This window comes from Euprymna scolopes, chromosome 6 (assembly GCF_053919585.1).
Source record: "Euprymna scolopes isolate OS-2025 chromosome 6, ASM5391958v1, whole genome shotgun sequence".
NCBI classification, from domain to species: Eukaryota; Metazoa; Mollusca; class Cephalopoda; order Sepiida; family Sepiolidae; genus Euprymna; species Euprymna scolopes.
In genome coordinates, this window is record NC_136487.1 from 141,859,855 (window position 1) to 141,872,589 (window position 12,735).

Sequence of the window (12,735 nt, forward strand, 5' to 3'; positions counted from 1 at the left end):
GATTGGGGTTAAGACTGCCCGTTCTGTATGAGCACTTACCCTTTAGCAAGTAATTGTAAACTACTATAGGTATGTGCACTGCCGTTATAGCATGAGCACTGCCGCCATAGGTATGAATACTGCACCCATAGCAAGTAATTGAAGCATACTATAGGTACTATACTGCAAAGAACATCACAATGAAACGGCACGAATGCTGAGGGGCCTGATGAGCCATGGTCATCGATGTCTGCAAAAACAGACTTGATACATGAAGAAGAAGAAAAAGAAGAATACTAATCTAACCGACAAATTATAAAAAGCAAAGCGCCACCTCTAACTCCACTGAACACGAATATGCAGTATAAACATATCTTAGTACAGGATGCAGCAGGAATATCTCCCACATTTTAAACTTTCAACTATATGTTACTAATTAACTTACGCGAGTAGCAATGATATTTTCATTTAGTTTATAATTTGTCATTTATTTATCACGTATCCTTATCAAGCAATATGGTTTAGATTGGTGCCCGTCGTGTTTTTATTGTAGCAATGTTTTTGAAAAATGGTGAATTTTATTGACGTGGCCAAGATCAAAGTGTAGTATCTGTTCCGGCAGATACTGCACTTAAGATAATTTGTACCAGTCAATGGAGGGGAAACCCTCTATACTGGGACAATTATTATTTTTGTTAACCAGAGTGACCCCTTTTAGGGGAGCTGGTTTTTACCTCACATTAAAAACGGCCTTGTGCCTAATTTGCTCAGTGGGGGAGCAAATAAATACCATCTGTTCCGGCAGATACTGCAAGCAAAGACCATATGTGGGGGCAACCCCACATATAAGACCTTGGTCAATGTAGGGGCAACCCTTCATACCAATTGTCACTATCCAGCTCCCCTACTCCCCGGGGAGTTGGTCCCCATTTCCCCTTCACTCCTCACATTAAAAATCGGCCTTGTGCCTAATTTGCTCGGTGGGGGAGCAAATAAATACCATCTGTTCCGGCAGATACTGCAAGCAAAGACCATATGTGGGGGCGACCCCACATATAAGACCTTGGTCAATGTAGGGGCAACCCTTCATACCAATTGTCACTACCCAGCTCCCCTACTCCCCGGGGAGTTGGTCCCCATTCCCCCTTCACTCCTCACATTAAAAATCGGCCTTGTACCTAATTTGCTCGGTGGGGGAGCAAATAAATACCATCTGTTCCGGCAGATACTGCAAGCAAAAACCATCTGTGGGAGCGACCCCACATATAAGACCTTGGTCAATGTGGGGGAAACCCTTCATACCAATTGTCACTATCTAGCTCCCCTACTCCCCGGGGAGTTGGTCCCCATTTCCCTTCACTCCTCACATTTTAAAATCGGCCTTGTGCCTAATTTGCTCGTTGGGGGAGCAAATAAATACCGACCCCATGTGGGGGCGACCCCACAGATAAGAACTTGGTCAATGTAGGGGCAACCCTTCATACCAATTGTTAGTATCCAGCTCCCCTAATCCCCGGGGAGCTGGTCCCCATTTCCCCTTCACTCCTCACATCAAAATCGGCCTTGTGCCTAATTTGCTCGGTGGGGGAGCAAATAAATACCTAGTATCTATTCCGGTAGATGCTGCAATCAAAGACCATTGCCCTTGTGGCAATATTCTGGTCCTTGTAGGGGCAACCCTAGAGGGGACCAGCTGGCAAATCACTATCCAGCTCCCATTTTCCACCTCTCGGGAGCTGGTCCCCTTTTCCCTTCCCCTCCCCTTCTCTCTCCACATTAAAAAATGGCCTTTTGCCTAATTTGCTCAGTGGGGAAGCAAATAAATACAGCCTTCGGGACAAGATCAAAGTGTAGTATCTGTTCTTCAGATGCTGCACTTCAATTTCTTGTTCTCTGTCAGTGGAGGAGAAATCCTTCACGACTGAGACAATTTTTATTTTTGTTTTTTTTCTCCACGTTAAAAAACGACCCTGGTGTCTAACTCTGTCCCGTGGGGAGTCATAGTAAATAGGAACTACAACACAGCTTTTCAAGTTCATTACGAGTTAGGACGGCATGATGCTGATTCAGATAGAAAATCAATGCAGCTATGAGTTGCAAATTTCAGGGCTACAGGTTTGGCACTTAAAAGAAAGCCACCCGGAAGCGCTCGAAGCGCTCGAACGCCAGACAGTATTTGATCCGTGAGACTTTCTATTACTTAGTCTCCTACACGTTCAGCTCGCAAACATGCTTTGGCCTTAGGATTGTCTGATTGAACAGTGAGATAAATTCTATACACTGATATGCAGTTCCATCCATTCAAATTAATGATTGCTCAGAAACTGCACAAGCGTGACTGAGAAGATCGCATGTCAAAATATGCGAGATATTTCTACCAAACGTCTTTATCGGTTAAAATATTTTTGTAATATAAAGTTTAAGTATAATATAGGATGGCTGAAAAGATTAAAATATTGTATATGCTCGGTGTTTCGCCAGAGAAATAAAATGCCGCATCTCTCATTTCTTATCAATACAACTTATTTCATCTTGTACGTCAGGTAACATGAACTGGGATATGTACATTAAAGATACGTTACTACTGCCTTATAAATCCCGTTTTCTCGCAAACCGCCATATTATGCCAAGCAAACGGAAGTCAATACTAAAACGACATAAAAAATTAAAACAAAAACCTACCGTAGGAATTTCATGTAATTTATTGTTTTATTCATTATTTTATTGTCAAATGCCTTTTTTTTGTAGGAAAATATTTTTTTTACTTTAGATTATTCAACAATTATTTTTTAGTTTTAAGGAACAAAGCACAAATATTTTTTTTTAGTTTATATTTTTTTCGTAAAACTTTTTTCCAAGAAAGGTGTTTTCTTTTGGTATTTGTAATAATTTTTGTTTTTTTTTATGAACCTTTTTTTTCTAAAGAAAAATTTTGTTGTTTTTGTAAGCAGCCGGCGACGACGGAAATTTTTTGTTTAATGCATTTTATGCAAAAAAATTTTCAGAACACGAGTACCGATTCCTGCGACTTCACGATACCTTCTCGCCAAGAATTTTTCATTATTCTTATTACAAGAATAAACACTTATCGTTTTCGCAAAGGATCTTTTGAAGCGTAAGGAACCTCTACTGTTTCTTTTCTTTTTTTTTCTTCCAATTTGGTGTCATCAGCTTTTGTCAACTCGATTTCTCATTGGATGAGTCCATTCGGCATTTTCCGGGGCGGTTTATGTCGTCCGCCGGGTGTTGCCGAGTGAGACTCATGGAAAAACGGAATATAAAATGCAGTAGTACCAAAGATACTGCCAAATCTGTTGCAAAGAAGATAAGCTTGGATCATTGTTGGTACGTCTGGACGGGTGCCTCAAGCATTAGAATCTCACTTGTGAAAAGGGTGCGGAAAAGAATTTCTAAGATAATAGGTTCTACACTGCCTGCCAAACTGTAGGTCTTGTTTTACAATTACGTCCATGGAATGTGCTCAGATGAACTTATGCATTAATCGTAACCCTACCTCAACGTAAATATTCATGGCCTAACTCATTCACTGTATAAAGTCCTGCATTTTCCCAGAATTGCGGTGGTTTCGCTCATGTCGGTTCTTTAGTAGGATATTAGTGTCTAGACATGCGTCGGGTTAGAGTTAGGGATAGAGTTCTCTAACCCTAACCCTAACCCTAGAGTTAGTGTTAAATTCCCGGTAATCAAGATGAAATCTATGAATGCCTCATCCTTCACCGGATAAAATATGCCGAATAAAGATTATGGTAAGGTTAGGGTTAAGCTTAGGGTCAGGGTATAGCTTTCCATATTGAGATAGATGACACCCTAATTTCTCATCGTACAAAATGCTGAATAAACGCTACTCTAGAATGCATCGCGGTATGATGGCCGACTCTCTGCATGAGCAAGCAACGATATTTTTATGCAATACACTAAACCAGTTTTGTCTGATATTTGAAATGGGTGGGGAATTTGGTGATTCTATTAGCATATAAACGAAAATTATGCTGATTTTAATGGCATATAAAATCATGCTGATTTTAATAGCATAAAGAAAACGATGCTGATTTTAATGGCATGAATGAAAAATGGTGTGATTTAAAATAAAATTATGCTCATTTGTAGAATTAAAACAAATTCAGTTCTATTCAGATCGAGGAGTATTAGTGTTTCAACTACCAACAACCATTTTGTAAGTCAATACATTCAATCATGTAAAATATATTCTCACTCATTTTTCTACACAGTAATATTTCAGGATACGTAAGTCGCTTTGAATTTCAAAAGCCTCTCATAGATTGAATGAAACTCTCTCCCAAAACATTACTCCTTGATTTTTCTTGAACTTTCTAAAATTGGAACTTAATATAGTAAACCGTTTTTATTGTCAGTTATTATTTCAGTCAATACAACCGAGGGCATTATTCCGATTATTAATAATGTCGACTAATAAATGTGTAATAATGCAACTTACCACTTTGCGTAGGTATATTTAAGGGATTTGAACGAGCCTGTTGGTTGTATATGAAAACTCCATTCTCTGTTGAGCTGTAAAATAAACAGAAACAGAAGATCAAATTAGAGACATGAAATAAACAACTTCAAACGTTTTTAGCATAAAGAACAAACAGATCAAAATCGCTTCAAACACGTAGAAACGAATAAATGTTTATGTTGTAATAGAATAACGTACACCTTTTTCTTTCGAACCTAGTCTTATTAATTTGTTTTTTTATTCACCCTAAACAAGGCACAGTGTCACTTTGAAGTAGGGGGCTACTATCAGGGACATAAGTTGCAGGGACATTATGAAAGGAGACGAGCAACAAGATAAAGTGAACTATATATAGTGAACACTGCATTCACTGTTATTTTGCTGCTGAGAGTACTAATGTCAATATTGTTCTCTTCATTGCAATAAACCTTTCTTTTGGTATTCTACTATTATGTTGCTTGCTCATTTAACTTCAGTAATAATCTTGTTGGGGTAGAATTTGCGCGTTCAACGACATCAATTAATGAAAATTGATACCCAGTTTACTTATTTACAACCGTAGACTTTATTTAAAACAAGTAGAGAATACTTATATACATTTTTTTTTATCCAAACAATAGCTTTTGGTGGAAAATGCATGTGTGTGTGAGTGTATATGTATATGTGTGTGTGTGAGTTGTGCGCGTTTGTTGATTTCTGCGATTATGCGCGGATTGAGAATAACATATTTCATTTAATGTGGTTACAGAGGTGATTCATGGATTGTATAGTTCGTTTGTTCATGATTTTTGCAAGGTTTAACTTAACTCTGTAAGGCTGTATTGGTCGCAGTAGTTCTTTCATTACGAGGTCGGCTTGCATGTGTAAACTTAACTATAATGCTAACTAACGCTAACGCTAAACAGGTCTAAGTAAAACAAAATATTACGCGTCTGCTTCTCGGTCCTCTTCAAGTCTAATGTGAATAAATACATGTTGATCCATCCTCTTCGATAATCAATTACTCTTAAGTGATTTTCTGCGCAGTTCACTCCTTGTTTCCATTCCTCTCGTAATGACAATCATTTTTCAACTAACAACTTGGGAATCTGCACTCAGTTTCGAATAGAACCCTTTATTTAATCAATGGGGGAGCATGATCTTGTTCTATCAGCGATGACCAAGTAATTCAGAATTATATTATTCGTATCACTCTCTATGAGAATTGAAACTTCAACCTCCGGAAGAGTGTCACTTAGAAGAGTGTCACTTAGAAGTGGATTTTATCGAGTATTTTATCTATTATGTTATTCCTGTTGATTAAATCGAGAATTCCGGTCGAAACCCTGTGCAAATTCACAAGTTCAACTCAAAGGTATCCAACTTCAACAAGATACACCTGAAGTAGGTCGAAGGTTACATTGATCGAAACGTGGTGCGAATAACATTTAAGATTAGAACAGCAGTTCGAATAACCCCTATCATCTATATAAATAAAACAGATGTATGTATGCGTTTATCTGTGTGTAAATATTTAACCGATCACATAACACTGAAATTAACAAGAAATAGTAAACATACACCAAGCACAGTTTATAACGAGTAAAATCTTTGTTTGGATGGACGAATATCGCGTACAGAAGTTAGCAAATTGTAATGCGAAATGTTCATTTAAACTTGCCGACATATTTGGATTAGTTAGCACATGCGTAAAACTAATCTTAGCTAAAAGTGATTTAATTTAAAAACGTTCTTGTCTGTCTGTCGGGTAAACTCAAACGGCAGGGGACACGGCTGGAGAGCTAATTGTCTTAATTTTCATTCTAGCTGATGGCACTTAAGTCATTTTTAAAAACTATTGAAATCAGTTCTATATATATATACATATATATCATTAAATCGAAGGTAAACAGTTATATTTAGTCGCTACAAACAATTATCTGTTTCAGTCAATAAGATGTCGTCAGATGACCCTGAACCATTCGGCGCTATAGAAAAAAAAGTATTTTTTACTTTTTTTCTCTCTTTTTACACGTAAAAAAATGTAAACTGTTTACCTTCGAATAAATAATTAAAAAATATTTTTCATTAGTCCCTACTTTTGAACGTCTCAAGCTTGGATATATATATATATATATATATATATATATATATATATATATATATATATATATATATATATATATATATTGATTTAAAGGTTATGAGGGTTATTTGAAGCATGAAAAACGATGTTACTTTTTGTATTTAATATTTTTATTGTTATTTTTTATATTTCAAGCGGACCCCCGCTCTAGGTCACAAAAAAGTATCGAAATGAAAAAGAAAAAGAAAAAGAAAGCCGTTGAAAAAACTGGAAATTTGTAGTGCGTGCAGCGTTCATTCCTAGCAATCATGTTCGAAAAAGTTCGCGTGGATTATTTTAGCCCTTTGTGGAAGAAGATTGTATTATTTATTTATTTTTTTATTTTTAAACTTTTTATAAAAATGTTGCAACGTAATAGCGTTTAATTCAAACGGAAAAAATGAGACGCAAATGATTTCTTTTTCTTTTCCATTTCGATACATTTTTATGACCAAGAGCGGAGGTCCGCTTGAAATATAAATATAATATATATATATATATATATATATATATATATATATATATATATATATATATATATATATATATATATATATAATTATTATTATTATTATATATTCAATAAAGAATTGGCTCTGTAATAATAAATACGAAATATGCATGATTTAAAATATACTTAAGCGTATTCTACGACCGGCAATGTCGGTTGTCTCATGTAAGTATAAATTATATTATTAGTAATAGATATGTACTACCAAAGGACGCCTATCATATATCATAGATTTAAGTATGGCACCGGCTAAAGCAGCATCAGAATTCTCAGGGTTTCAGAGGAGCTATGTTATAGGTGAATATGAAGTTTAACTTAAGCAATAAAAAATCACCACAAGCTATACGATTCCATTTCCTACTGTTAAAACATTGTTAAACGATCGATTTTTTAAAATTCACTACAGAGAAAACATGATCTGGCCTCGATCGGATAGGACCTTCTGATAGCAGTTGTCATTATTAATGATTAGAAGTATGTCTATTTAGTTTTTCGTGTCTGTGTAGTTTGCTTAACCGGGTGGCGTTGGTGCACACGCGTATATAAAAACATAAACTCAATACTGTAGCATTTTTATTCGTTTAAGAGGCTGAGCAGATGCCGTTTAAGCGCCGTATGAGATGATATCAAGTTGCGAATCGGGCGAGGAGGGGAAGAGGGGCGGTGGTGATCTGTTTTGCAATAACTGCAGAGGAAAAGCGGTCACCGTTCTAGAGGAGTGCGTACTGAGAAGGCCTGATGTCTATATGCAAGTGCAACTCAAAATACACGCAAACGGTGACATAATTGCAGGAAAGGCTTTTCTTGTTGAAAATCATTGCTTTTTCCTTTTATATATTACACAAAATGCTGTGATCTTCTGAGCATATGCCACTGCTGTTGCATGTGTGTAAAGGTGTGCGTTTTCTTGTGTGTGTACGTGTATGTGTGTGTGTGTGTGTGTGTGTGTGTAAATGAGTATATATACCAGCTGGCATGTTTTGTGTAAACATCGTTTGTATTGCATACGCACAGACACATACACACGCACGCACACACATATTTATGCACAGTGATTAATTGCATTCCAATGATCATATGGAGGAATCAGTCAACGATCATAGTTTTTTTTTAAACTTTTTATTTCGGCGAATGCTTATATTTTCTTCTTTACCATTATACGTGCGTTTTTCCACGAAAAAACATTATCTTCAGTTTATTTTCTTGCTCATCAGAGACGATCAAATACCAGTAAAAATTGATACAGGATTCCCAAACAAAAGTAAATAAAAGGGAAAATGTGCTTTACAAAGATAAGATTTACACACACACACACACACACACACACACACACACACACACACACACACACACATATATATAGCACTTTGTCTGTGTGTGTGTCTGTCTGTGTGTGAATTCGTTATGAACTTAGTAACGTCTGAGCTTATTTTTTTTTAATTTCACATAAATGAACTTCATGTGAGTGTTCATAAAAACATTTTGTATGAATTTTGTTGAATGCCTTCGAAAGTATCAAAAATCGATAATCGAAATTAATCAAATTAAATTAGGTAGAGTCCGATTTTAGCCAAAGTTAACACCCTTATACAACCTAACGTCACAAGTGCACTTGAGAAGTTTAATCTCCGCACCGGCGTATAAAGTCAACAGTAGATTCTTTGATATTACAGAGGTCGTTCGAAATGAATGTCTGTGTTTAGAGCACAATTAAACGATGATACTTGGCTTTGAATTTTAATTTTTAATTCAAACCATCATGTAAAAATAATTGTGTAACATCATCAGTAGGTTCTCTACAATGCAAGTTAGACTACAATGTATTCTAGATTAAGCTTCTGCGGTAGGCGTGTAAAGTTTCCTCGCTGCACCGCAGTGGGTCCCCGACTAGAGCAGGCAATCAATCGATTTGATTGAAAAATGGACGAATTTTCACCTATTTCGATGGCGAAAAAATATTGGAAGTGATATATATATATATATATATATATATATATATATATATATATATATATATATATATATATATATATATATATATATATATATATATATGTTACAAAGGAATCATCACTTATCAAGGCCCGGAGGCCACTCGAGGATAAGGGCTAGTGGGTATACATTAGTCAATGTGATTATAGCGTTTTTAACATAGGTATTGGGGGGTTTTCTAAGTTGGATTATATAGGGGTACGGTTCATCAAGATATATATATATATATATATATATATATATATATATATATATATATATAATGGTTGTATTGATTGGTTTCCTAGAGGTAAATCTAATGAAACCTGCGTGATTATTAAAAAGTGCTCAATGTAAGACAGAGCTGGTATATAGTCTGTTTATTATACAAACATTATTGGCTACATATGTGCATACATATTTTAGTGGGATCCTAATTAATTTTTCATCATTTTTTTTTTTTTTTTTGGTCTGATGAGGTTCCATTCAAACATGTATGCACATATGTAATCAATAATATTTATATAATAATATTTACGGCAATTTAAAGAAAAAACTACTCTACAGTTAAATATTTAGTGATTTTGAAAGGATCGGAATCGGTAATTGCATCGGAATCGGGAATTTAAAACAGAATCGGTAATTATATCGGAATTTGGAAAAATATTTGACTCGACTCACCACTAAGTGTTTCATGGTAAACAACTGATGATCCCTTGAAAAATTAAAAAAAATTGGTATTATAGTAAATTCGAGAGAGTTGATGCAGTGATTGCAGGTGATTAAATGACTTACTGACTAAGTGTTTTTTTTTTTTTTTTTTTTTTTTTTTAACGAATGATAAAAAGTAATTTTTTGTGTAGTTTCAAATGTTAAAAAAACTTCAAAGACTATATATATATATATATATATATATATATATATATATATATATATATATATATATATATATATATGTATGTATATATGTATGTATGTATAATCGTTGTATAGATTGATTAATCGTTGATAGAGGTAAATCCAATGAAACCCGAGTGATTATTAAAAAAGTGCCCAACGGAGGACAGTGATAGTGCTGGCATACAATCTATTTTTATAAAAGCATTATTGGTTAAATATGTGCATACAGTGGAATCCTAATTCAAAGATACCACTTAATCAGACCAAAAAAAGAGCGATATTGAAACGAAAGTCCAAATTGCATTCGTTTTTTTTTTATATAAGATATTTAGGTGCGGTTTACGCTCTGGACGAAAGTGAGGTGTATACTTTGTGAATGTGAGCAGGAGAGGTTTTACCCCTACACACCATCTCAAGCGCTACCATTTAATACTAAACTAAACGATTAAAAACACAATATGCTACCAACTGGATAGAGGTGGGCACACTTTGCACACTTAATTATTAAACATCCGAAAAGAATAATTAAAATAATGCATAGATCTAGCACGCTTATAATTGAAATGTTGATATATACTTATATGAAGTATTATTGTAAAGTAGCGTTACATAAGGAAATGAACCACATTATTGATCCCAAATATATATGGTCAACGATTTTTGAATCTACAGACTTGAAATTTGATATATAGGATATTCAGACACGTGGAAAACCTTTTAATCCGTTTTATCCAGAGAAAAGGCTGCTAATGGATTAAAATGGAAATATTATTACGTGGAAGTGATCAGATTTTTATCGGTTAGCTAACTGTTTCACGAATACGTATGCGTGAATGGTTCACATTACAGGTTACTTATATTAAGAATAACTAGTTAGAAAACACTTTTTGAAGAGCGTATCACGCTGGCCGAATGGTTATTGTACTTGACTTATTGTCTTTCGGTTTCGATCTCAGTTCGAATATTTTTTTTTACTTACAGGAAGTGAACTGTTTAGAAAAAAACAACATTATTCACATGCACATGTATCAATTTCCGTTTTTTACTTCATTTTTTTAAAATAAATTTAACGTTATGTTTAATATCTACGGTATTTCTGTTTATATTAAATAAGAATTTTGCATTAATTAAAATATAATATTTATACATATTTTACGACCGGGCAACGCCGGATACATCTTCTAGTAGATATATTTCCACTCATGTTTCACATATCTGAAGAAGGTATACATCTTAATGGCATCTCACATGAACTGATTAAATCATATTACATGAAATACTCCAGTCATTGTTTATACTAAATATAAAGAAATGTTTGCTATGAAAGACATTCATTTACATAATCAGTTTGAAAAGCAGGTTTTAATTAATAATTTCTGGCTATTATTATTTTTATTATCTTATTGTTTGAACGGGGAACAGAATTATGTACAGCATTTATGACATACAGTTAGTACGATTAAAAAAAATACTATGAAATAATTTCTTGCAAAAGAAATTAGTATGAAGTAGCAATCAAGCATTTCTGATTACATTTCTGATTGTAGTTTGTTAGCATTGGTTTCCCTGATAGCGCCATTATTCACAAGACGTCATATAAAAGTTCCTTAAAAGACATTAATTTTTGATAAAAATAATTAATTGAATAATTATTTGTGCTTTTTGTAAAATTGACACTATAGGTTCAACATTCAAACACGCAAACCGTTGTCCCCTTTGATAGGAATCAGATTCATAGAATGTAAGCTGGATGAAGAGTTAAGCAGTAAAATGATTGTTCATATTACATTTAAATTTTTACACCATAGTATCGTCGAGGAAACAGGGATCAGAGATGGAATTCCGAATGCAAGCAGTCTTGGAATACGCTATTTTGAGTAAAACATTTTGTTATTTATGAACTGTACAAAGAAGAGGTGTGATTTTGCTGTTTGTAGTGTTATGCAGGAGTATTTCCAGTGATTGGGTACAAGTGCATTAAATTCAGCAAAGCACATTCCGCGGACGTGCTTACGAAAAAGTACATAGATACAACGATGCGGCGACGCGACAGTCGCTGGAGCTTTGCAGAGAGCGCGGGACCTGTTGGGTCAGAAATTCGCTTTTTTTGTTGTTGTTTTTTTTTTACACCAGCCACTATCAACCACCCTTAATAATTTCGTTCGCCTATATTTGCTCGTTGAAACATACGCGATACAAATGGGTCTATATGTCTGCATTAAAAACAACGACATCTTATCTATATACCGGTTCATTGATTGTTTTCGCACGCTTCAATGACTTAGAATGATTCGGCTGTTTCAAGGCATGTGAAAACGGTGATTCGTTTTCTTTCTTTCTTTTTTTTTTTTTAATTTTAATTGCAAATTGAACACGCTCAGTGATATGACATTTTTAACTTAGAGGAGTACACGGGTGACATCGAATTATATTTAAATGTGTGTTTTTTTTTCTCGGTATTTTTTATACCTCGTTAGAAGAATACCTGTCCCAGGAAAAGTAAAATAAAATATTTTTCTGCTTCCATGATTGTAGTAACGTGCAGAAGTTTAAATGTATTGTGAACACGCATCTCAGTGCTCAATTCCACATAGTTCGTTGTAGACCTGATCCGAGATAGTATCTTTTTACGTCCAAGTGGCAATATGCCTTGTTTGAGATGAAAAGAAATAAAACATAATTTCGCACCACATTTTGGGAATATGAGGCGTATGTATGTAGGAAGACGTTTATACCTTTCTTCAGAGCTGCAAAAACCTAACGTTGTCATCT

General features: G+C 34.6%; 1 protein-coding gene across 3 annotated transcripts in view; it reads right to left on the reverse strand.

Moving 5' to 3' along the window:
- LOC145278009 (inositol 1,4,5-trisphosphate-gated calcium channel ITPR3-like) overlaps positions 1-12,735 on the reverse strand; it is a 704,464-nt gene that overhangs the window by 427,395 nt on the left and 264,334 nt on the right. For all 3 annotated transcript variants that reach the window (XM_080130185.1, XM_080130184.1, XM_080130186.1), the window contains one exon: positions 4,457-4,530. In XM_080130185.1, coding sequence (XP_079986311.1) covers positions 4,457-4,530 — 74 coding nt within the window. The remainder of the gene's footprint in view (positions 1-4,456; positions 4,531-12,735) is intronic.